General features: G+C 39.7%; 1 protein-coding gene across 1 annotated transcript; it reads right to left on the bottom strand.

The window, feature by feature from the left end:
• Positions 1 to 5: 5 nt before the first annotated feature.
• On the bottom strand, positions 6 to 27,930 carry LOC115371345 (uncharacterized). Its single transcript, XM_030068670.1, has 7 exons — positions 27,757 to 27,930; positions 14,495 to 14,791; positions 6,433 to 6,696; positions 5,663 to 5,746; positions 5,447 to 5,491; positions 3,809 to 3,841; positions 6 to 2,984 (listed from the first exon to the last, which is right to left on the bottom strand). Exons 1-7 carry the CDS (start codon positions 27,821 to 27,823, stop codon positions 2,905 to 2,907), a joined length of 870 nt encoding a protein of 289 aa, XP_029924530.1. The 5' UTR covers positions 27,824 to 27,930; the 3' UTR covers positions 6 to 2,904.
• Between the last annotated feature and the right edge of the window lie 63 nt (positions 27,931 to 27,993).

Below are 27,993 nucleotides of genomic sequence, written 5' to 3'. Positions count from 1 at the left end.
AAACATTCTTTTACAGTTATTTTTCTAATGGATTTTTTTTTAACTGGGTTGACTGACTGAATCCACCATTTAGAGAATTGCTTGTTATGGATCTAGATGGGCTCATTTCTTTGAGACATACTTTTTCATACTTCATTTGGTGGAAGCAGAGATATTGTTTAAAAACACACACACACACACACACACTACAGGAGCATTAACAGGATGAGGACAATTACTTTATGCAGTATTCTCAAGCTTTACATCCTCTCACTTGATACAAACTGAAAGAGCCTAATTTGATTGGACAAATGGTAATATGATACAAAAATATTACAAAAACATGATTAGAATATTTACATAAATCATAAAATATAAGAATTTTCTAACCTATCTAACTGTGAATGTTATTATCTTTCTTATGCAAAAAAAGGTAATAACATTCATGTAGCATTTTAAACAGTCTTTAAGCACCAATCCCAGACAAACATAAAATGCACAAAATAAATTAAGTCAGCAAGAGTAAAAACTAACAGATGACAATCTGAAGCTCCTCAGGCAGCTCGATCCAGGTCGTTTTAGTCTCAGTGCTTAACTTTCATCCCATTTCCACTGTTTAATCTGTGCCATGAGAGGACATCCGGGCCGAGCACAGTAAAGGCCAGGCTGACATGTCTCCACCCTTATATTTCATGATTGCATTTCATTAGTCTGGCTGGATAATTTGTTGGCGGCACTGCAACAGAGCCCTGTCACCTGACCAGTCCCAAGGAGCACTAAAACTGTGCAGAAACTACATCTTTGGGGTGTCACATTGACCATTTCTCGTGTGACTTCCTTAAATATTTGAGAAAACTCTTAAGACAATGCAAATGATGGCAAGATGGAAAATCCTGGGGAAAGTCCTATTGTGTGTCCCTAGCTTAACTTTAGTTTCAGTACAACAGCTCAACCCCAGGACCACATACCAAAAGAAGGCAAATATTTCATTTCTAAAAACACAGATAGTACAAATAGATAACATTCCTCTCAAAAGAGATTTGTTTTGGATCTACAAACTAAAAACATTACGGCTTTAGGGACTGGACAAAGACCACATCTTTGAAACTGGGCAATGTGGGCATTTCTTTATTGTTCAAGGAAACATTTAAAAATACTTAACCAATGATTTTGAAATGGATTGAAAGTGGATGAAAATGTACTTGTGAATGAAAATTGAATGAAAATATTGCCAATGAAAAAAGATATACTGGGCATTTTCTGTTTTCCTTGAACCAAGCAAGATGATGACATGGACATGACAAATAGGCATGTATTTCAGGGCTCTGCATGGCCTTAAATAATCAAACAGTCGTCTTTGCTCCACTCTGCCACCTGTTGATCAGCACTTAAATGGCGATGACACCAAAGCAGAAAATCTCGATTTTGCTGACATCTAGTGGTTGAAGTGTTGACCTTGCTGTAGTGAGGCCATTATGCCTCATGACAGATCTACATCACTGTTGGGTGTGATCACAAATTGAACACAGCACCATTGTGACCAGTAATGTTAGGTGTGGTCAGAAGTGCAGCAGGGGTTACACTTTCAACCCACAGAGGATATGCAACAGCTCCCTGCTACAGACGATATAAAGAGTCAGGCACCACTGGCAGAAATCTTGTTTTCTTTCTAGCCACACCTAATCACTGGTGTGGCTGGATATACTCTACCATTGACAGCTGTTTAAAAGACACCACTACATCACTGATTGGAAGAGTTTCAACCCTTAGAGGGCAGTGCAGCAGGTTTTTGTCATTTTGTGTAATTTGTGATTCCCCCAAATCCACTGTTTTGTTTCCCCCTCAAGCTGAATTTGAAATGATGTTCAGCCGTGTCACTCAACAGCCTATGGAGTCTATGGAGAGCATCTCTAACTATGGTAATACTGCCAGTTGGTGTTGTGTAAGCTGACTACATGATCCAGAGAAATAACCTTTATCAACTTTATTCCCAGTCAGCATAAGTTACTCGCATATTTCTGGCAGTTGGTGTCACAGCATGTCTAATACTCTCCAATCTATGCTGCCCTTAGTTTCCATCAACAGAACACCGACCATGCCACTCCAACACACAAAAACCAATACACTCCTCAAAAGCATGGAAAATAACACATATTATACATTACATCAGGATTATACAGAAAGAATGGTATGAGTGATTAAGGCTATACATATGGCTTCAACTCAAAAAGAAAATAAGAATGCATTCTGGCAGGAAACTACTATTCTCATTACTATTTTCTACTACTACACTGCAAATGTGTATTCTGTAAGAGAATGAATTCTTTCTATATGTAGTAAATGAGATGGTTGATTGATAACACACTGAAAATAAATTAACATGCCCTACTGACTCAAGTCTAAAAAAAACTTTTGGCTTGTTTTTGGAATACCTTAAAAAAATTAAGGGCAAGTTGCTTCAGATAATCTCACTTTACCAGCAGCTCAGGCTTGTGTAACAGTCCAGAAGCAATAGATACCAAAAAAACATAAATGTTCACACAATCCCTTCATTATGATGGTTTTTCAACTGCAGTGACTCATCAGAAAGTCCTGCTAAATCTCTCAAAGAGACAGATGAAGGTAAATTGGAAACAGAATTTGTGTGACAGACCTTTTTTACTGCAGCCATTTGACATGAAATAGCAGGGTACACACAGGTGTTACTAATGACATTTATTAGGTTCCATTCCATGAAGGTCTAACAGTGCCAGGGTGCTGCTGTTGTTCATGCTGGCTCACTGGAAAGACTGCTACACCTAAATGGAACAGAACCATCACTGATGTCATTAGCGACACTTGTGTGTACCCTGCTATTTCATGTCAAAATGGCTGCTGTGAAAATAGTCTGTTGTTGAAAATGGTGGCAGACTATAACCAATGACTTCATACTTGGAGTCCATCTGCCTTCCCATCTTCTTTGTCTTCACTCTTTTCAGTCAGTCCAACATTTTCTGATCGACTTCCTGTAAAACACAACAACAATCGTGAATGTATAGCAGCTTCTCCACTTTGCTTAACCTCCTTCAAAACACAACAGGAAATTACACACAGACTGAGAATCAAACTGCCAGTGTTCCTAATAAACCCTCATACTGAACGAGGCGTCTTCACTGACAGCCAGCAAGCACTAACAGAAACCTGTGCTTAACTGACTATACATGTAGAGAATAATGCAGAATAAGGTGATAAGAAAGAACATAGAGTCCAGCATTGACAGTTTTTTGCCACTGGCCTGCTAGAGCCAGTTTATCTCCTGGCCCTAATACAATACTGACCCCACCTCCAACACTTGTAATTGTCAGTAGTATCATCAGCTTTTAGTTATCCATTTCATTTGGATACTGCAGGGTTGTGTAGACATTGAGTGGCTTATTGTCACAAGGCTGATGTTTGAATTTGTCTAAACTCTGGTTCCATTTAATGGATGTTTGAGTATATATGATGAGGTCGTGACCACAACGTAAAACCACTCCTGCACACATGGGATGTCGCTAAGCCACAAAGTGTTTTAGGGTAATGTTGTAAATGCACCCAGGAGATACCGGATTTTACCTATGCAATTATTTTATTTCGATTTTGTTTCTGGTGGAAAGTGTTGTAACAGCTAAAGAGTAAGTGGCAGAATAACTGTCAATCATATATTGTAATAATTTAATATAGCATACATATCAAATCATGTGATATAAAATGTGAGAACATAAAGTGCCACTAACAGCTATTGCTATCCCCCATATTTAAAGTTTTTACGTCTGCATTTTACAGTTTCATAAAAGCCAAGAAGACTTGCCTTGTGGTTCCTTTTGGGCTGCTGAACGTGTGTCTGCAGAGAGGAGAAATGAACAGTTTTCATTTTCTTTTCAAGGTCAGGAGGGATCGTTAGTAACATCTGCCTGCTCATAAGCATCAATTAGGTATGGCAAGGTATGACAGCTGCCATACCATGGAAATCAGGTTTATACACACTATATGCACACAATACACACTTATTCAAACCTATTTGTCTATGAGCAGAAAATCAACATCTGATAGGTCCATGATATACACATCGGAGAATATGAATGTCAGTGAGTGAACTTGTTTGTTCCTGCATGATTTTCGATAGTGTGTTATGGAAGCATCTTGTCGAGCTGCTTCAGATAAGAGCCCAAGAGCCTGTACAAATGATGTCCATGACTGAAATCACCCCGCCTGGTCAAATCTTAGTACTTTGAAACTACAATAAATTTGCTTATTTTGTGCCCGATTTGCATTTTGTTTTGCTGTGTTTTGAACAGCCCATGATCACCTCCTAGAAATGAGCATGTAATCTAATGCATTGATTATTTTATGTGAAGTTTAAACAAAAGACTAATGATAATTAGACCTCCACTCTGTCCATGCTGCTGAAATATGCACCAAAACAGATCAAAGAGAAAGGCGTTTTTACTGCTCCCTCTTAGTTGAGCATTACATGCAAACATTAAGCGCTGTGAATGTGAGAGGGAGCTATAAGTCTGTTAAAATTGTTTTATGTCAATGGCATAGTAGCTCCTTCTGGCTGGTCAAAGACTGAACCATGCAGCAAATACCTTACAAATTCAATTAATAGCCCAGGCTTTTATTTGCCTCAGTCCATGATTACAACTGGCCTGTATTTGGAACTGGCGTCCAGAAGAGACATGCCTTTTCTCCTTTTTTATTCTTTTTTTCCTTATATATACCTCTCTAGCTCAGCAAAGATGGGAAATACTATCAAACTACTTATTTAAACCACTAAGTATCAATATTACATGAATAAAAATAAGACTACCTCCTACATATCAATGGATTAATTCATATCACACAACCCTATGTTAACGTGTTTCAATTTGAATACTTCTGTGGGAAACACTAGCCTTTATCTGCGGCATCTCTATCACATAACACAGAGACTTTTGGAATGATAACATGTGAAAAGAAGCACAGGCACACAACGGTTAGTTATATTGCATGTTGTCATGTATAGGCACATACACACAAACTGAGACACACACACACACACACACACACATACACACACACACACACACACACACACACACACACACACACACACACACACACACACACACACAAACACACACACACACGGTTGCAGGTGTTGACTAGGAACTTAGAAACTCAGGTGTGGATCTCACCCTTGAAAGACCTGTTTATACTGCAGCTGAGTGCTAACTGCTGTTCTGCTTATGTCCGAGCACCAAAGAAAACTAATACCAAAACTAAATACTTCCATAATTTTTTCAGGCTACTCCCTCTTTAGTTTTCTTTTAATAAAATGATTGTTTCCACCCTCTGACCTTTTCCATGTCCTGTTGTTATTTTCTCCACAGAGAAAGAGACCAAGTCAGACGAAAATTTCACATTAACATGTTTTTATTTCAATGTTTTTATGGGAAAAGCTTACCTCGAGGACTGCGATTTCTGTTACACATCTTTTCTTTTATAGCATCTGAAATGAAGCACAAGCACACAGTGTTAATACCAACACACACACACACACACACACACACACACACACACACACACACACACACACCCCACCATGGTTGCAGGTGTTGACTAGGAACTTTGAATTGTAGAAACTCAGGTGTGAACACCTAAAACAAATCAAAAGTCTTACCGTGTTTCCAATAAACAACCCCCGCTGCACCAACAACAGCAATGGCCGCTAACACCAAACCCACAATAAGGCCAATTGGAGGACCTGTTTTAAAAACAAGGCTAAGTCAATGTCACAAGTCAAAAGGTGTTATTTTGGGGCAAACATCAACACTTTTTATATAAATTTTGGCAAATTATTTTGACCCCCCAAACAAACATAAACCAGAGCACTTCTAATACCAAAATCATGTCTCTTGCCAACAGATTATTTATGTACACAACATTCAATCTATTTTTAATTTACTGAAAACAATATTTGAAAATCATATCACCTTAAAAATCAAATCAAGCCTCGTTTCCCACTGGGTAAAGTGTGTAAAGGACAATGCTGACATTATATACATTGTTTTTATACTTAATTGAGAAATAATAATTCATAAATTAATTAATCCCATATGGAAATGAATGTGTTTTAACTGATATAAAGGTCTCTAATTAACTGATTTTAAAGGATGAGCACAGCATTGTCAGCAAGGCAAGATTTAACACTCAATATGATTTTTTCTTCAGCCCAAGTTGTAATATTTAACAATTGTGAATCTGTGTGTTTACAATTTATGCTGAGAAGAATAATTTTAGAAACTGTTTTTTGTCTTTCATCTCAGATCTGATTTTCAAAAAGCCCTTAAAGGCTTTTAGTTGTGGGAGTGTACAAAAACAAAGTGTCCCAAACTCCAAACTCTAACCGCTAATCCTGCATGAGTTTAGTAACAAAAGTAAACTACACACCTGGGTGGAATGGATTCTCCATGGGGTCACTGTCTTCATGACTAACTGGGTTTTTTATTTGGCAAAAGAAATGTTTAACATGACTGTCATCCTTGCTGACGTTTTTTGATTTTTCTGACTTTTCAAAGACATCCATTTGATCTGTCCTCCAACTGTAGGTGACTGGTTCAGCCCCTGTGGTGTCTCCATCACAGCTTAGTGTGCAGATGTCTTCATTAGGACAAGTCAGTGGCTTAAGTACCACTGTGGGCTTTGGGACTTTCTCTGTTGGTGGAGAAAACAGTATTGGCATTATTGGTAAAATCAGACACCTTTTAACAACAGAACCAGTGTTATTTTTTATTACAAAATGATGTACTCTTTTATTAGTTAGAGTAACATTGCTTGTGCAAGTACCCACAGGACAAAACCTCTAACATTTTACCGTTTACAAAAGAGATGCATTAGAATTGTGAGCCATGCAGCTGCATGATGATCATTCAAATCTCTCCTCAGCTTGGAATTGATCATTTCTTAGGTCAACTCTGCAAACTGCAAACACAGGTCAACGTGTGATCATATGTTACCTTTCAACAGTACTTCAACTGTCCTTTTATCTCAACTATTCAACTAGCAACTGTTATCAGCTTTGTGTACCCAGGTACAGTGGTGGAAAAAAGTTTTCGGACACCCCATTCATTGTGAAATATTGCATTAAGAATCACTCTTAGGTCTTGAAGCGCAATTTCTTTTAGTACAGTCACAGCCAAAATACTAAACAAATCCTAAAAAAGCCATTAAAAACTTAAAATTGATTTGTTCCATAAAAATACATAAGAAATTTTGAGTATTGGGTCATTTTGGTACCAGTGATGAAGGTCATTCTTTTTATTAAAAGACACAATTTTTGTTGCCAAGCTTTGTGTCTATATAAAGCCAGCACATTTGAAAGTTCTTCAAACACAAAAATGGCTAAAACAAGGAACCTAATGCAGGAAACACGCCTGAAGATAAAGATCCAGATAGATCCAGATAGCCAGGAAGTGCAGATGCAGTCCTTCAGCAGTTGGATCCACTCTGCAGAAATACAGACGAACCAACAGCTTGGAAGACAAGCCAAGATCTGGGCGTCCAAGGGTTTCTTCAGCAAGAAATGACCGCATCCTGATCCACATGTGCAGGCAAAACCACCGAATGACATCACAGGAGCTTCAGCAGCAGTGGTCAAACCAAACTGGTGTCCAGTGTTCCATCCGCACTGTACGTGGCCGACTTTTAGATCATGGCTTAAGGTCCTACAAGGCTATCAAGAAGCCCCTGATCAATAAGAGACAGAGGTTAGCCCGGCGTCGTCGGCCCAGGCACACAAGAACTGGACAGCCAGGAACTGGAAGAAGATTCTGTGATCAGAAGAATTTGTCAAGAATTTAGTTTTGTTAGTTTTTCTTGTAAACAATAAACAAAAAAATATAATTTGTATTTGTTTGTATCTGTCTAATACAGCCACACCTTTTGAAACACAAAAAAGATTTTTCCACAAATATTTCATGATAATATTTGAGATTGTGTAAAATTTTAATGGTAGACAGTAGAAAACAGTAGAGGGCAGCAGTACGCCAGGGAAGCGTCTAGTCTCTCAAAGAAGCATAATAAGTTACACCTGAAACATGACCTGCAGCCTGAGCACTGATGTCATGGCTACAGCTAATGCTACCGAAACCGGCACTAGTGAGAAACTAGAGCTTGAAGAGCGTCCCTTGTCGCTAAAATCTGCTGTTTGGGAACACTTCGGCTTCCTGGTCAAATATTGCATTGCATTGCATTGCACAAAGACAAGTGGATAAAATGAAGGCAGTGTGCCGAAATTGCTCAGCTGAGATCGGGTACGTTCATGGCAACACGACAAACATGCTATTTCTTTTGAAACGGCGTCATCCAAGTGTAAATATCTCTGGTATAAGAAATAAAAAACACCCTAGTGCAAACGCAGCCGACTACGGCATACAAGCAGCCTCTTCCTAGCAGTTCAGATCAGGCCAAAGCTATAACAACTGCCATCGGAGTTTTTATAAATATGTATCTTTTATATATTTTGTTTATTTGAGAATATTTTATTTATTGGAAAACTTATTTTATATATATTTTTGTTTATTTGAGAAAATTTTACCTATTGGAACTTATTTTATACATATTTTGTTTATAATGAGAATATTTATTGGAAAACTTATTACCAGCACTTGGCAGCAGTATTCTGTTGTTTTTTTTTTCTATATTTTGTATAATGTTACAATAAAGTTCCTGACAAACATAAAATTGCTTGTTTAAACCAATTTTACAGAAGGTAGAAACAAATACAAGCGATATCTGCAGAATTTGCCATCAATCAACGGAACTGACCGAGTGGAATTAATGTGGATAATTTGAGTTGTTGCACAGGCATGTTCCAAAGATACGGGGCGTAGAAACAGAAAGCAGATCTACCCAGTTCAGTATGAATCGGAGGAATGACCAATGAGCCTTGTTTGGGAGTGGGTAAAATGAGTAGTGTCATCTCTCCAATGAAGCATGGATGGCATAAATTTTTAACACTTAAAAACACACTATTTTACATTTATAAATAGCACCGCTTACATTGTGCTTTCATTGAATATTACTATATTATTCAAAATTATTTATTAGTGCTAACAATGATTTTTTTTTTCTGGGGGGGACAACTTTATGGATGGAGGGGTCTTGTTCCCCCCGACCCCCCCCGGGATTTCTGCCTATGTGCCCAACCGCATCCATTTCTGTTCCGTTCAATCAATGACTGTCAAACACGTGACACTGTCACGTGCTGAAACACGTGTTTCAGAAAGTAAAGCAAATATGATACGCCCTCTGGTGGTCTAAACGAGCATCGCGATTCATTTCCATTTTCCTCGACATACATCGTGGCCCAAAAAAAAAAATCGATTTTTAACTGCATTGCGGTTCATCGTTACATTCTTATTGGGGACACATTCAAAGTTTTTGCAATTTTGCGGCCTGACTGACCTTCAGTTCTTAAAGTAATGATGGACTGTCATTTCTCTTTATTTAGCTGATTGGTTCTTGCCAATAGCAGTTGTCCAATAGGGCTGTCAGCTGTGTACCAACTTGACTTCTGCACAACACAACTGATGGTCCCAACCCCATTAAGAAGGCAAGAAATTTCACAAATGAACCCTGACAAGGCACACCTGTCAAGTGAAAACCATCTCAGGTGACTACATCATGAAGCTCAGTGAGAGAAGGCCAGGGGTTTGCAGCGCTGTCAACAAAGCAAAGGGTGTCTACTTTGAGGAATCTAAAATATGAAACATATTTAGAGTCATTTAACATTTTTTTCTTTGCTACATAATATGTAGGTCTTGCTTCATATATTTGATGTCTTCAGTATGTATCTACAATGTAGAAAGTAGTGAAAATAAAGAAAAAACACTGAATGAGAAGGTGTGCCCAAACTTTTGACTGGTAGTGCATATCTATATTTATATCTATATCTATATCTATATATCTATAGATACAGATATATAAATATAGATATAGATAAATATAGACATAGATAAATAGACATACACATACAGTCGAGGAAATAACTATTTGATCCCCCGCTGATTTTGTAAGTTTGCCCACTGACTAAGACATGAACACACTATAATTTTAATGGTAGGTTTATTTTAACAGTGAGAGATAGAATATCAAAAAGAAAATCCAGAAAATAACATTATATAAAGGATATAAATTCATTTGCATTTCATTGAGTGAAATAAGTATTTGATCCCCTACCAACCATTAAGAATTCTGGCTCCCACAGACCGGGTTAGATACTCCTAATCTCAACTCGCAACCTGTATAAAAGACACCTGTTCACAGAATCAATCAATCAGACTCCAACCTCTCCACCATGGGCAAGACCAAAGAGCTGTCTAAGGATGTCACAGACAAGACCTGCACAAGGCCAGAATGGGCTACAAGACCATCAGCACACTACGCCGTAATGGACTAAAATCCTGCAGTGCCCGCAAAGTCCCCCTGCTCAAGAAGGCACATGTACAGGCCCATCTGAAGTTTGCCAATGAACATCTGAATGATTCAGAGAATGCTTGGTAGAAGGTGCTGTGGTCAGATGAGACCAAAATCAAGCTCTTTGGCATCAACTCAACTCGCCGTGTTTGGAGGAAGAGAAATGCTGATTATGACCCCAAGAACACCATCCCCACCATCAAGCATGGAGGTGGAAACATTATGCTTTGGGGGTGTTTCTCTGCCAAGGGGACAGGATGACTTCACCACATCCACGGGAGAATGGACGGGACCATGTACTGTAAAATCCTGAGTGACAACCTACACAAAGGTGTGGCTCAAGAAGAAGAACATTAAGGTCATACAGTGGCCCAGCCAGTCTCCGGACCTTAATCCCATAGAAAATCTGTGGAGGGAGCTGAAGCTTTGAGCTGCCAAACAACAGCCTCGAAACCTTAAGGATTTGGAGATGATCTGCAAAGAGGAGTGGACCAAAATTCCTCCTGATATGTGCGCACACCTGGTGACCAACTACAAGTAACGTCTGACCTCTGTGCTTGCCAACAAGGGTTTTGCCACCAAGTACTAAGTCATGTTTTGCTGGGGGATCAAATACTTATTTCACTCAATTAGGGCTGCAACTAACGCTTATTTTAATAATTGATTAATCTGTCAATTATTTTTTCGATTCATCGGGAAAAAAAATTGCAACCCTTTTTTAAAAAACAGAACATTATTTTAAGTAGACAGTGCAAAATAGTGCTCAGACAATATTGCATGAATCTCCCTGAGCTGTTTGTTATATTAAATTATAAATAATTTAAAAAATAAATAAATGTTAAATTTAAATTAATTGGAGACTGACTACTGTATTTCACCAATTAATCGCCCGGGCGTTTAATATGCAAAATCGACTTGGACCCCGGGCGTTAAAAAGAACCAGGCGGCTATTCGCTGCAGGCCTTTATTTATTTTTGCACCAGATCATTATCGTGATGACAGCTACTGTCCAACATATTTTCAGTCGGTCGATTTAATATTACGGTACACCCTTTTGTTCTAACGTTAGCTAGCGCTCTTATTTTGACAGAAAACAGAAGTGCCGCACAGTTATTGTGCGGCTAACTGTTTACTTCTGCAAAAATAAGGTGAGTAGCCTTATTTTAGGTTACCTCATTATGATGCAAATAATCGCCCCGGCGATTATTCGGGTGGGCGTTTAATACGCAAAATGCGTGCAGACCCCAGGCGTTTATAAGAACCCGGCGGCTATTTGCGGCCGGGCGATTAATTGGTGAAATACGGTATATCATTCTTAATGGATCACACACCACTTTGAAAAAAATACAACGTGTCTGTGATGCTATACATCCCTCAGGGGGATACAACTCATAACATCCAAAATATAATTTTTAAGATATTTTTTAGAACTATTTGTGGAAATGTTTACTTAGGTGCAAATGAGATGACTAGTAACACCAAAGTTCCACTGTTAAAGTGATATTTACAGTATGAATTGTGGTTTAAAATTATTTGGCAGTGACCAGTTTTATTTTTTCCACTATAAGTCTTCCATGCATTATGTGTGCTAGATGCCTCCTGCTCTCCTCTCCTGACTGTTAGACCCTCCCAGCAGGTTGAAGCTGCTAGTTCACAAACTATATGAGGGAGACCACTACAACAACGTTAATGATTCACACGGTGACATTATGTTATTGATGTGAAGTGCAAATGAGCGATAGAAAAAAAACAATCGTCTTTTTGGTGTGGGTGTGCGCGCGCGTGTCCGTGCACTCCGTGCCTCCCCCACCATTAATGCCACACTCTACTTTTATGTTAAAGTTCTCCCACACTAAAGGTTCTTACACACCAACAGCGTTATTTTCGTGCGAATACTTAGTATTTTTTCAAACTCATAACAAGCAATCAGTACTTGCACATAGAACGTGAAATACAAAAAGTTGAAACGCAAGAGATTTATTTTTTCGCAAGAAGCTCAATTTTTCTAGGCGAACAAACTGCAGCAGCCAATCACCAGTCTCCATTCACAACAACATGACGTCAGTGCCTGCATGAGAGGCAGCATTTCTCCTCAGTAGTTGCCCAAGAGTTTGACAGCCTACCTCAAACAGACAGCCAGTTGCTGCTCTGGGTCAGTGGGATCCCAATAGTTGGTTCTCTGTCTCTCTAGATGCGGTGCCAACAGACCCAGGAGAGTCTCCAATTGTCCCACGGACATCCGCAAATAAGTTTGAAAACGGTCTTGATACAATTTTAATTCCTGTATCAGCAGGTGGAATTCCCCTTCTCTATCCCTGCTCTGTAAAAGCGGGTGTAGCCAAAATCTCCTCTTTGGACGGGTAAGCAATTCAATAATGACAAGGTCCTCATCGGAGGATGAAGTTGACTCCATGTTTTTTTCCTGTCAGAACGCTTTCCTGCGCGCTGCGGGATTCATATTTCACAATACGCACATTCGCATCGCTGATTGGTGTGAATAGCTAAAGGCGAAAATTTCACCAGTGAGTTTTTTCACACTTTTGTTCCACTATTTCGCTACGCATGCCGGTGTGTAAGAACCTTTACAAGATTTGGTTCGGACTGTTTCCTCCTTCCTTACTGGAGATCTGGGGCCTCATTTATAAACGCTGCGTACGCACAAAAGAGGGCGTACGCCACTTTGTAAGCAACGTTTGGGATTTATAAATAACAAACTTGACGGGAGAATGTGCGCACCTCCATGCGACGCCAACAGCAGAAGGATGAAATCACAGAAAATATGTGAAATCGATACATTTGTGTGAAATAATCAAATATTACCCATCACATATTATATATGAAGGATATATTGGAGAAAACGAAGAACGAGGCATAACTGATATAGATAATCCCAGGAGTGCACGCCCACTCACACACGCGCGCATACATTATTGTGAAACTAAAATGTTTGTATGAAATCCATTCACATAGCCTAAACAATAAGGCAGACAGTAGCCTAACCATGTTCCCAAAATGTGCCATAACATTTAAAATGAATAAGAATTGTAATTTAAATGAGATGAAGCGCAAAACTGCTCATCAATTAGGCTACAACACCTGTTGCTGTTCAGAAAATCAAGTGATGGGTGGGTATAAAAGGGCCCTCACTCACAATGCGTAAAAACGCACAATGGCTTATCTGGCCCTGCTGGAGGACTTGGCGCACGGGAGACTCCGGAGGGAGCGGCTCTTCAGAGACCGGCAGGATCTGTTGGCCCACAATGATGAGTGACTCTTGCTCCATCGTGTCCGTGGTATATTTGCATATTCATCGAGGGTGTTCCCCTGACCTTATATAGGCACCATCTGGGTGGGGTAAAGCGCTTCCTCACGTGCCACAACTTTAGGATTGATTGTGATTTATAAATGGAAGCAGGCGTAGGACATGTGCGCACTCTGTTATAAATCTGAAAGTTTTTGTGTGCACGCATTTCCTGTGTTTCCTCTGTACGCCACCTGGAGTGATCTTTCCTATGTACAGTTTTATAAATGAGGCCCCCGATCTGGGTGCTGAAAACATCAAATTAATGTAAATATGATTAAAACTATGTAGTCTGAAAGACTGAGAAAAGGTCCTGACTTGTCTTTAATGGAGTACGTAACTTTGCCAGTAAACAAAGTGCAAAACTGTGAGATATTTAAATGCAGTTAAGCTTGATATTCTTGCCATATCAGATCGAAGGAAACAGGAATGAGTGTAGCTTCAGTGTTTGACAGGGAAACAGTGTCACACACTCCTTACCTTTTCTTACAATGAAAACGTGAAAGGAACCCTGCTATATACTGTTGTATGATTTTCCATATCCCAGTTCTATTTCAGCCCACTGGAATTACACTTGGAATGCACAAGTAGTATTGCAAAGCACTACAGTGAACTGTACAGAATGCAGCATGAAGCTTCAGCTCAATCTACAAAAATACGACAAAGAGGCCTATGGCTTGCCCATAAGTGCAAACATAATTATGATTATGATTATAGGACGGCAATCATACTTACTGATCACATCAACCTTGTACAACTCGCTCTGGAGTTGGCCATTAAACTCCACAGAATAAACTCCACTGTAATTACGAGCCAAAGTATTGATCTCCAAACGTCCAGTCTTTATATCCAGATTTGTGTGATCAGCAAACGCTCCATAGTAATCTGTAGAATTTAATTTCTTAATCCATTCCACCACCATGTTGCGATTGTGTTTCCACAGGATGCTTGTGAGGGGTTTGAACTGATCAGGAACAGTTGGCTCCAGTGTGACTTTATCTCCCTCTGCAGAGTGCACTTGTTTCTCTGCACCTGCAAAGAGACAGCAGTTTGTCAGTCAAGGTGAAAATGAGGAAGCAACACTTTTCCAATGGCAGGCTTTCAGTTTTCCACATTATTTAGGGTGAAAATATTTTTAGGCCGGGTAACAAAAGAATCATTGTATTTATGGCAGTTGCTGCATATACTGTAATTCTCAGTGTTAAAAGATTGTTTTTGAAATTGTTCCTTTATTTTATAGTAAAGAGAAACAGGGCCTCATTGAAAAGTGTAAACCTATTGGTTAGGGAGAGAAAGACTTTTTTTATTTGACAGGAGGGATGGAGAAAAGAGTCCCCCTGCGGCCCCTAGCTCTGTGAGCCCATGGGGTTTGAGTACGAGTAGTAGGGTTCCACTCTACGAACTGAGTAATGAAACCTTCTAGGGCTGGGACAGCAGCTTTTCTCCCGATTCAGTACTATCGCGATACTTGAGTGCCAATTCCATATGTATTGTGATTCTACAAATATTGAGATTCCATGTTATGATTTATTGCAATTTTTGTTTGTGAATGATCCTCTAGTTTGTCGTTGTAAAGTTTCATGAATCTGTGATTATCTTCAAGCTTGTGGGTGCCCATTTTCTTTCAAAAAACAATTGCAATACCTAAGTGAACTGATTTTTTCCTAACCCTAAAACACTACTTATTTCACATTAGCAGTCCAACAAAACCTTTCTTTGCCCAAATTTGAGGTGAAAAAGAAGCAATCCAGTTGATGAATCTTATAATAATAATACTAATAATACTAATAATTCTAATAATTCATTTTATTTAGTGGCACCTTTCATGACACTCAAGGTCACCTTACAAAGCAAAAATACATTAAAACAAGTGCATACAATAATACATTCAAGTACATACAAACAATTAGAATAAACATAAACGATTAAAGAGAGTAGGCGAGATGGAACAGATGGGATTTGAGCCTGGATTTAAAAAGTGCCCGTGTTTCTGTGTTATGGAGGTCGGGGGGAGGGGGAGGGGGAGGGGGGGGGGGGGGGGGTTGAATTCCAGAGTCGGTGGGCAGAGTGGCAAAAGCTCTGCCTCCCATGGCGAGCAGAGGGGACAGTGAGGTTGATGGTGGAAGATGATCTGAGGGTAGTAAGACAGGGGAGATGTGACAGGTAGATGGGGTCCGGGTAATGGTGCGGGCGGCAGAGTTCTGAACCAGCTGAAGTTTATGGAGTGACTTATGAGGGAGACCAAACAGAAGGGAGTTGCAGTAGTAAAGCCAGGAAGAGACTAGACTATGGACCAGAATAGCAGTGGTGTGTGGGGTGAGGGAGGCGCGGAGACGATTGATATTGCGAACGTGAAAGTAGGCAGATCGGGTGATGCTACTGATGTGGGCTTGGAAGGATCATGTGCTGTCGAGGGTGACACCCAGACTCTTAATCTGTGGGGAGGGGGAGACAAATGAGCTGTCAAATTTTAGAGAGACTGTCACTTTTGGATAATGTGGATTTAGTGCCGATGAGGAGAATCTTCACTTAGATTTGATCTGAGATGAAGATGGTATTGTTCAAAACTCTGTGATGGTATTATTAATTGACAGAGAGAGGCACACATCTAGCTTACAGCAGAAAAAACAGATGCTATTGTAAGGCTAGATATTAAAAACACATGATATTTTAATAATTCTGATGATGCTGCTGGAGCAGATATGAATAAAGGAACTAATTTATACAACTAAAGTATAGAAGGAGGAAACAGGCAGCACAGGTTAAAGTGTCAAAGTACCTCTTTAAAAAACAGAAAAAACTCATCTAGGTAAATTCTAAATGTGTAGCCTTGCCAACATTTGATAAAATGGCTGTTTCATTTTACGTGCAAATCCTTGAAATCATTTTGTTTTTATTCTGTCAGCGATGTGGGCAGTGTTGTGATGTCCTGCTGCTTGGATTTCCTGTAGATGTAGAATGACTTTCTCTTTTCTTTAGCTGTGTCCCCAAAGCAGATTCCATCTTCATTCAAACCAGGGGCCTGTACCATAAAGTTGGATTTGGGCTTTACTTTTTATTGGGGTGCGTTGCCGTGGTAACATACGCTCTAACCTGACGGCTGTATCACAAAGCGGGATTAAGCTCCGGATTTTCTGTATCACAAAGCTGGTTCACCTCTCATCGGGATAGGAAACCTATCCTGAATCCTACATAAAGCACCGCCCCCCGGCCAGTCAGCTGTTTGCCAGAACATGGCCTACCCAATCATTGAGAATCCCATTGAAGAAGGAGCCCAAATAGTGAGGAGAGCATTACAGCGTGAAAGGATTTTCCTGGACCGATCAAATCCATTAGATTTTGCCGACGACTATCTGTATGTGAGAGAGAGTGTAATACTGATGTGAAGCAGCTTCAGCCTGGCTAACAGCTGCTGCTGTACAGAGCTGACACTCTGTAGGAGAGGAAAACAGAAATGAGAGATCATTTAAGAAATTTGATCATTAAAAGTATTTTCTAAAAGTATGTTCTAACGCAGCTCAGTATATGATTTTATTCAGGCTATCAACTTGTGCATTTTTCCTTGTCACTCATGTTTGTGATTGGTCTGCTGCCTTGGAACCCGCCCGTTATACGTGCGCGTTCACGGCTCTTGATGGATTGAGTGGGCAAGTTGATAACCAGCGTCGTGATACCGGTTATCCCTGATCCCCATGATCTGGATAAGTGTATCCGGATAGGCCTGAGCAATCCAGGGAAAACTGAGCTTGCTTCGTGATACAGGCCTCTGCTCCAGAGCAGGTCAAGTTCAGGATAAGAGCTCAGCAGGTATAAAAACCCCGCCTACTGACCAATCAATTCTCTAGGAAAATGGCCAGCCCATTTGATGAGAAAGTGTGAAGAAGTTGTTGCTATATAGCCCACTGGTAGATTTTTCCTTGTCTGCGATTGGTCACATGCAGCAAACACCGCCCTTTTTATGTGAGGGCACACAGATCTAGATTGGAAAAGCCTGGGTTCAGTTAGCGAGTTGATAACCGGCTTCGTAGTAACAAAAATCAGGATTGCGGATGTCTGGTTAAGTGAAGCCAGATAACTAAGAGAAACCCCGGGTATGTTAATCCAGCTTTAGGGTACAGGACCCTGGTTTAGAGTATGTAGTGTTTTCACTCCACTGGATCGGCCTTTTGAGTGTGTACTTACTGCACACTGTTTTCCCTCAATGCAGTGGCTTCTGGAAAGGCATTATGGAAAGGGAAGAGCTACTCAGAGGGCAACAGCAAAGGAGAAGCTCCCGAAAGCCAAATATAAACTGAAATATCTATTAATACATATTTTTGTATGTGTTAGCAGTTCTTCAAATTTGAAGTTATAAAGCATGAGAAAGACACATGATGCATGTCACATGATACAGAAATGTTGCCTCATTTGCTGTTGGTACAAAACAGTACAGTATGTTGAATTTCTAGCACAAGAACTGCCAAAACAGTTCCTATGGAGATGAGTATACAGCAGGTACTGTTTACTATTATATGTAGTGTGCATGAGGGATAGGCCTACAGCCTGTGTCTTTTCACTAATGGTGGCTGTCACTGCTCAGGCTGACCAACCAGTTCTTCTTTTTACTGCAAAACAACCCTGAGAAATGAAACACGTCATTTCCTGTGGAGCAGAGTTGGGCAAGGTGTTTCCCATGATATATGAAGAAACAGCTTCCCGCCAACATTAAAAATGAACTAAAAAAAAAAACAAACAAAAAACAAGACTGTAATGTATGATCTCATCAAGATGTTATCTTCATTCAACTGATGCACAGCACCAGCCTTAGGGAAGGGAGGGCTGCACATACTGGGAATTTCTCAGTTTAATCACATGCTTTTACACTGGCAAGTGTAACAAGTGTTACTTTTGGAGCTGTTTTACTATGGAACTTAACGAAGAGTTAGAAGCAACCAGGATATTTCACCATCATGTGGTCTCATATACAACTACATGTCTCAGCTCTCTGTCAAGGTTGAATTTTGCTTTAACACACAGGGAGGTTACACATCATGGCTTCACTAAACATTCTTGACCAAACAGTAATCCATATCATAAGATAATAAACCATTATAGCATTTTTCATTCCTCATTCGTGTGCACCAAGTGTAACATAACATATCAAAGCTATTCAAAACAGTTTTAAATGTTCCTAAATACACATCAAGCTGTCTTTCGCCTTGACAGTGGGATTCCCCTTGTTGTCATGGCTTGCAGTATTAGTTTTCAAAATCATTTCCACTGTATGGGTGGGGCTGAAGAGTCCTTAGATGACCTCATACCAAATTTCACAAATACTCTTTGCTCCAAAAAACATTCTAGGGGACATATTCTGAGGCAGGACGCGAACAGGAAATCAGTCTGTCATTTAAAAAAGAAAAAAAAAAGGAAATAAATCACAGCTCAAAATAAATGCTTCTGCTTTTTATCTTCTTTTTATCAACACAGCAACTCTTCTCAGCAAATGATACCATATGAATTATTGGTTTCATTATTTGCAGTTGTCCAGGATTGAACTTTATACTGTAATACACATACGGTGAGATTCAGTGTGACCAAAGTGAGTTGGCAATTTCTCTCCCCGTGCCCATGTACGTGCATGCATGTGTGTTCACACTGACTGTTACAATGTATACAAGAATGTATACAAGAATCACAAGATTTACAATTCATCATAATGTAGTACAAGTATTTCTACTGTGAACTGTGAAGCAGTCCTATGAGGGACGAAAAATGACAAAACAATAAATAAATGAATAAATAAATAAATACGCATATAAATATATAAATGCATAAATAATTAAATTAATAAATATTTCTACATTTATTTATTTATTTATTTGTTTTTATTCATGCATTTATTTATTTATTTGTGTATTTATACATTTATGCATGTATTTATTTATTTATTTTTACATTTATTTATTTATTTCTACATTTATTTATTCATTTATTTATATATATATTTATTTTTACATTTATTTATTTATACTTTTATTTATTTCTACATTTATTCATTTATTTATTCCTTCTTTTATTTCTACATTTATTTATTTATTTCTACATTTATTTATTCCTACATTTATTTCTGTATTTCTACATTTCCACATTTATTTATTTCTGTATTTCTGTGTCGTATGTTAATAAGGTGGGCGGTTCTTACATTAGTCTTAAGCATGATTGGTTTGTGGGTGTGATCCTATCCACTGCTACTGCCTGGACTGGCAGTAGCAGTGGATAGCAGTGGACTAGCTAGCTACTAGGGCATTAACAATGCCAGACTTTTCCACGTCGTCGACGTTACGTCGACCCGTCAACACCGGGAGATTTTTGGGGGGGCTAGCGGGGCTCCAACCGGAGGGAGGGAGGGGTTGTAGTGGAGCGCCGACCGGGCGACCGGGGGGGTGAGGAGGCTGTAGTGGAGCGCCGACCGTGTGTGGGGGTGTGTGTGTGTTTCTTCGACTTTCGACGGGTCGATGTTTACATTAATGCCCTACTAGCTACTGTGTAAAACGCAATGGAAAGTGTTTTGAGAGCCATCGTCAGTGATTTAAGGTCACTGGCGAATGATGTGGTAAATCATGCACCCACCGACTACTTCCAGTAGTCCGACTACACACACGGTCGGCGCTCCACTACAGCCTCCTCACCCCCCCGGTCGCCCGGTCGGCGCTCCACTACAACCCCTCCCTCCCTCCGGTTGGAGCCCCGCTAGCCCCCCCAAAAATCTCCCGGTGTTGACGGGTCGATGTAACCTCGACGACGTGGAAAAGTATGGCGTTGTTAATGCCCTAGTAGCTAGCTAGTCCACTGCTATCCACTGCTACTGCCAGTCCAGGCAGTAGCAGTGGATAGGATCACACCCACAAACCAATCGTGCTTAAGACTAATGTAAGAACCGCCCACCTTATTAACATACGACACAGAAATACAGAAATAAATAAATGTGGAAATGTAGAAATACAGAAATAAATGTAGGAATAAATAAATAAATGTAGAAATAAATAAATAAATGTAGAAATAAAAGAAGGAATAAATAAATGAATAAATGTAGAAATAAATAAAAGTATAAATAAATAAATGTAAAAATAAATATATAAATAAATAAATGAATAAATAAATGTAGAAATAAATAAATAAATAAATAAATAAATGTAAAAATAAATAAATAAATACATGCATAAATGTATAAATACACAAATAAATAAATAAATGCATGAATAAAAACAAAAATAAATAAATAAATAAATGTAGAAATACTTATTAGTTTAATTATTTATGCATTTATATATTTATATGCGTATTTATTTATTTATTCATTTATTTATTGTTTTGTCATTTTTCGTCCCTCATACAGTCCATACTACTGTAGCATGGGCTGCTTCACCACCAAGCAAGCTGTACATCAAAAAATAAATAAATAAAAATAAAATGCTGCACATCATTATTCATTATTTACCAAAGATTCACTCAAAATCAAAAACAAAAATTGTGCATATCTACAGTATGGTTTGTGAAACTTCACAGTGTTAGTTAAACTGTTAATCTTGTTGTCAAAATTTAGTATGAAAACTTAGAAGTCTGCTAATCATAAACATAAGGTAATACAGCAAAAAATACTAATGGAAGATGACAGAGTAAAGTTACATAACCTCCTAATGTCAGTTAACGTCAGTGTTTCTATATTGCAATTTCTAGTTCCATTGCACAGCCTACCTTAGAATTATGCAAAACACTTGAACCGCATCACTCTGAGTTGAAGTTTCAATTGTTTCTTTCCATTGCCTCTTTCTTTCAGTGTAGTGCATGTTTTACAAGGTCTATCACCCTCTCCCCCAGCTCCTTAATTTTTTCTCCCCCACAGTAACCATAATATGCTGTCATACTCAAATGTAACACAGATGTGATTTTTTTTTTTTTAAATAACACTTGCTGAAGAGCAAATAAACACATTGAATCTGATATTTTCAATTGTGAGTAGGACGAGTTTCATATGTACTCCTACATCAGATATATATTTGATTGCTGCTGATGTGACGTTGTGTGAACGCTCACATCAGAATTCATGGAGTTTCTTCCCACTATTCATTCACTGTCAGCAGCAACAACAGGGAGACGGGAGGCTGCAAATTTAATAGGTATGCTTCAGTCCAAGCCATTTTTCTCCTTCTTGCCCAAAGCAAACTACTCAAGACAACGAATGCCTGCACCACCATTTTAATAATGTGTTGATAGTCTGTGGTGCCAACGACATTTTTAATTGCTCAGCAGCATGCTTGTTGTAAATGTACACATGAGAGATCATGGCAGAGATCTGTGCACACTGGTGTCAGATAAGGTCACAGAGATGAGACAAAAAGATCAAATCTGTGAAAAAAAAAATCTGAATTGGGTCATTGTCAGCTGTGGTGTGAATAAAGTCGAGGAGCATGTGTCTGCAGACCCGGAGACTGCAGATTCAGGCCCGCAGTTTTGGGACCCGCAGTTCTAGGCCCCTCGCAGCGACACCTACTGGACTGGACCCGCAGTACAGGACCCGCAGTTCTACGCCCCTCGTTTTTCCGCGACAGCGACACCTACTGGTCTGGACGACTGTAAAACTGCACCGCGGTCCTGGACCTGCAGTTCTAGGCCCCTCGTTTTTCCGCGACAGCGCCACCTATTTAATCGGAGACAAGTAATGACAGACGATCGGAGTGCAAGGATTCAACGTGGAGCCAAGTTATGGAATGGCCTTAGTGATGTTTTAAAATTGTGTAGCTCTCTGTTGAGGTTCAAAAAAATATTGAAAAGTAGAATAATAAAGCATTACAATGTAAACTGACTGCAGTGTGAAATTAACCCTTGTATACCCTAAGGAAAAGTTCCGAATCCCACCCTTTGACCAAAAAAATGGTCAAGCATCTACCCTTTCATAAAATTATGATTTTTTAAAATCATTTTTTCCAGGGTTTTTCGTTCCATTCTATTTATTAAAATGTTGTTAATTATTTTAAATCATTACTTAATCAAATATTAACCCTTTACGTGCCTGTTTGTATCATATACTACTAATTACAATTTGTGGAAAAAAACATATAAACTTTGTCAACATACTAACAGGTAATAAGATTATTTTACTATTATTATCCCAGTGTGACATGGGTTGCCCATCACCCACAATATTAACTCTGGTGCATTATTTATTTATTTATTGCGAAAAATGAAGTGGCGACTGTGAAACAAACTCTGTGGTCTGTTCGCTGCTTTCAGAGCTGGTGTGAGGAGAACAAAGAGATTTTCACCCGATCTCAGCGTCTGTGTTGCTTGGCAACCATTCTGCCCACTTTCTTGCTGGATTGCACGCTATTGCTTGGTGGAAGAGTAAATACTTCTCAATTTAAGCAATAAGCCCCGAGAAGCAGTGGGTTACAGTGATTTCACAACGGCTGAGGAGCGTTTTGCCGTTGTAAAATCACTGTAACCCACTGCTTCAAGGGACTTATTGCTTTTATAAAACGGTTACCCTCCATATAGCCCATAAAATAATCACACAAGAAAAAAAAAATCAATAATTTATTGGTAATAATGCCACAATAAAATTGAGAACTACTCATTCTTCCACCAAGCAAGATAGAGTGGACAGAACGGTTGCCAAGCAACACAGACGCTAAGATAGCTTGAAAAAGCGGCATATAGCTATACCAGCAGTTAAATTATCAACAACGAACGTCAAATTGATTTTGCCAGGCCTAGGCCTACAACATAATGTTTATCTGGTGCGTGTGCATATCTCCGAGACGGCTCTGATTCCAATGAACAAGCCAATAATGACATCCATATCCTTATTTATGCTGTTTAATTGGCATTGTAGTAAACTGTCAAACAACTCCGTACAGTTGTATAGCAACTACAAAGCAACTGCAGAGAAAAATGTCTGGCTATGCCCATGAAAAAAAAAAAACGTTAGAATCACCAGATCCCTGGCCTGTTTCCCTGGCTTGTCCATGCGCGTGCACGCAAGACAGTGCATGCACGCATATGTGCGTGCACGCACGGCTTTGCATGAGTGTGCCTGTACACATAAGAGCAATGAAAAAAAGTCAGGGGAATCACACAGGCTCCTGTTCCTGCTCCTGTTGTGCATATGCGTGCATGCGAAAACATATTGAGGTGTAACAAACCTTTAATCAATTGTTAGTATGTAGTATTTTGGTGTGATAAACGTTAAACCAGTGCAGTATTGGGGTACAATAAACATTTAAACTGTTAGAATTGAAGGTGGAATAAACCTTCAAAGCTTCTCCTTTACTGATCCCCGAGGGAAATTCTTGCAGTTTTGCAGTCATCCAGTAGGTGGCGCTGTCGCGGAAAAACGAGGGGCCTAGAACTGCGGGTCCTGTACTGCGGGTCCAGTCCAGTAGGTGGCGCTCTCCTTTACTGATCCCCGAGGGAAATTCTTGCAGTTTTGCAGTCATCCAGTAGGTGGCGCTGTCGCGGAAAAACGAGGGGCCTAGAACTGCGGGTCCTGTACTGCGGGTCCAGTCCAGTAGGTGGCGCTGCGAGGGGCCTAGAACTGCGGGTCCTGTACTGCGGGTCCAGTCCAGTAGGTGGCGCTGCGAGGGGCCTAGAACTGCGGGTCCTGTACTGCGGGTCCAGTCCAGTAGGTGTCGCTGTGAGGGGCCTAGAACTGCGGGTCTCAAAACTGCGGGCCTGAATCTGCAGTCTCCGGGTCTGCAGACATATACTATTGATAAAGTCAGCAGCAATATTCACAGGGGGACAGTAACAGTAAAAAGTTTTTTTTTTTTTTTGGCACCCCCTGCTTATCCATAATGGTAGAGGGGGTGGGTGGAGCTATTGGAGCACTCACTGCGTGGAAGACAGGGGAAACACCCTGGACAGGTCGCCAATCCATTGCAGGGCAGACAAAAACACATTCACCTGGGCAATTTAGAATCTGCAGTTCACCCGACCTGCATGTTTTTGGACTGTGGGAGGAAACTGGAGCTTCAGGCAGTAACCCATGCAGACACGGGGAGAACATGCAAACTGCAAACAGAAAGGACCCTGGCTAGCCGACCAGGAATCAAACCCATAGCCTTCTTGCTGTGAGGCGCCAGTGCTAACCATTTCCACGACCACTCCCCACATAACAGTGGTCCCCGCAACTCATACAAAGACATGGTTTGAAAAATGAATGAGTTGTATGTAACTTCATAATATTTAGTTTCAAAGGCTCAGATGCTTGTGAAAGCCATCTGATATCTGAATGCAGCCCATAAAAGCTGCAAACAGGGTGAGGCAGGACCAGTGACTCCCAACAGTATAAACAGCTTGAGGATAGGCCATTTGCTAATGCCAAAAGAAAATCTCCATGTTTTTCCACAGCATAACATTGACAGGTATAAGCATTAAGAGCCTCTGGCCCAGCATTACTGCTGAAAAGGCAGGACAGCGAAGGCAGCAGAGCAAAGGCGCCATATAGCCATATAGAGTGCTGAGAGGCTTTTGGTGGCTTATGCGGAATGTTGTCTATGTGGCCAATGTTTATGTATATTTGGTAACGTGTAACTTAAAAGGGTATTTTAATAAAAGAGTATCTTTGGAAGCATGTTGTCATGAACACCATTTCAGCTGTACTGTCCACAGACAGATCATGCATTTTTGCTGTTATAATAATAATGTGACCATTATTCTTTTTATGGAAAAGGATCATAGTTTTGGTTCTGTTTTCAGATAGAAATAAATTACATACAGGGAAGTGTTTTTGTTTTGTTTTTTTAGATTTTCAAATACTTGGTTAATTTAGCCTACAAAAGCATAATGGTTCTGATACGCTCCTCATAGTGAAGAAAGGCTAAGCTTATTGTGGAGGCTAGGCGTATTGTGGCCTGCTGGGCTGGAAACTGCTGTTTAACTTTTTATGCTGTTTATTAATGCAGTTTTATACTATTTATTTATGCTGTTTTTTACACTGAAAGATTGTCATCCAATTTTGTTGTACTCATTGCAATGACAATAAAGGACCAACTATCTAAGCAGGTGGAAAGTAACGTCAGTCCATTTAATTAAGGACTATACTAAAGTACAATTTTAAGGTGTAAACAGTGTGAGTATTTCTATTTTGTCTGACTTGTACTCCATGGTTAATGGCATCCAGGACAACATGAAACAGTTGAGTTACATTCTGCACTTTAATCGTATGTTTGTTTTTTCAGTCTCATGCAGTATAATTTATTCTTGATTTATACTTGCTTATTTGGCGGGAATGTCTGCTGCAGTAACAATGCCGTTTCACCTCAGGGATGAATGAAGCACCTGCCCACCCTACCTACCTATTACGTTTAAGAGGTAATTCATACTGCACAACATTTAGCTATCTGACAGTTTCTGGTTACTTTGTGGAATAAGCTCATACATGCTTACTCATACTCCATTTGATGTTTAATGCCTCTAAATACATGATTACCACATGATCATTGTTTTTTGCTGTATATTTAATGACCTTTCTTAATTTAATGGGACAAGTGAGTAAACAGGAAATGCGCATGATGATATGTTTTCGATGTCCTGTACACATTTTGTATGCATGTGTTTTTTGAGGGTTCAGTTTGACCCCAGGCTGTTTCAGCTGTGTAAAACATTTCAGAAAAATCAACATTTTACACACACTTGCTTTAGTTGTTTTGGACACTGAGGAACTATAACATAACATTTATAATCTTTAAAAAACTTCCCTCTGCTTCAGGGCCCTCATCTAATATAACTACACCTGGAGTAGTACCAGAACCAGACCAGCTCATATGACATTTGGGAAGTAAAAAATATAATTCCCACAAGAACTTTGATAAGAAGGGGTGAGTGAGGGATGTTATGTTTTATTTATTTTATTTATTTTTCTATTTAGGTCATGAACAAGACACATAAAATACCTGACACATAAACTTAGTTAACAGTTATTATCATTATAATGAATTTATGGAAGTTTAAATTACTGAGGTTAAATTTATCCCAACTCATCAGACGTGTTAGTAAATTTAAAAGGTAACAGGCGGGTTAATTATCCATCAGTGTACGGAATAACTAGACATAAAACAATAATTCCTACAAGTTAAACAATGCTTTACTGAAAGACCCAGTCTTCACAACGTGTACTTTTCAGGCATTTTACTGCACACGTTGAAATATTCATAACTGTACTGCATGAGTACAGTTTTAACGTAATGTTAACTTAAACGTTCAGAGAATGGGTTAGGCTACAGCTGCGCACGGAACTTCACGAGTGCGTTTCACAGACAGAAGGCGCGTGTCTTTGGAAAAACACGCTTGCCACTTTGCCGTTTATGGCTCTATTCCGCTCCGTCTCCCTGTACACAACGCTGAGTGGACGGCTAAACTTACTGCTAACACAAACGCCATTACAGAGACTGCGGCAAAATTGGCCAATAAAAGCTAAATATGTGAAATTCCCTATTTTCAAATGTAGTATGGGTGGGCCACCAACTTCCGCATTAAGTTTGCCCGAGCGGTACTGCTCAAGTGCTATTCAGAGAGGAACAAACGCAAGAAGATGACTCACTCGCTCCTTCCGTCATCATCTCCGCCCGTCATGGGCACAACGCAGTATCGTTCGCATGTTAGCTTAGCAATTAGCTACGACTCAAATCAATTTTACAGCCTTAACTCCATTGCAGGTCAACGTGGTGCCTTTTCTAGCAAATCCCCATGCTTATAAGAAGGTAACTACCTTCTTATAAGGTAGTTAAGCAAGCTACATAAACTATGGCTAAACAGGACATTCTAAGTCCAGATAACGACATAGCCTGCGGCGGGCCTCGTCCCTCAACAAGACTGTCAAAAACGCCTCTCGGAGTTCGCCAAGGCGACATGAAACAGTGTAGCAGCAACACTGTGTGACAAACACACTCCTAGTTCTCTGTAGCCCCTGTTTCTCTGTTTGTCGAAGGAAAAATGAACCGGGGCGTTTCCTCACTTACCCTTTGTAGAGCCGGACAGCAGGGCAATCAGGAGTAAGAAGAAACACATGGGCGTAATGTTACCCATTATCACAGAGAAACGCAAGAAATGGAAGGTATTTAACACAAAAACTAATCTTGACGGGATCTGGGAGCGCCGAATATCTGTGTTAATGGCCGCACCCTGCGCCTGCTATTCTTTTTCCGGAAAGAAACCGAAAGTAACTGACACAGTCAAGAGGGGCTGGCCTTGTTCAC

The sequence above is a fragment of the Myripristis murdjan genome, chromosome 2 (assembly GCF_902150065.1).
Source record: "Myripristis murdjan chromosome 2, fMyrMur1.1, whole genome shotgun sequence".
In the NCBI taxonomy this organism is placed as follows: domain Eukaryota; kingdom Metazoa; phylum Chordata; class Actinopteri; order Holocentriformes; family Holocentridae; genus Myripristis; species Myripristis murdjan.
The sequence above is the reverse complement of the archived record's forward strand: the minus strand, read 5'-3'. Positions and strand labels throughout refer to the sequence as shown.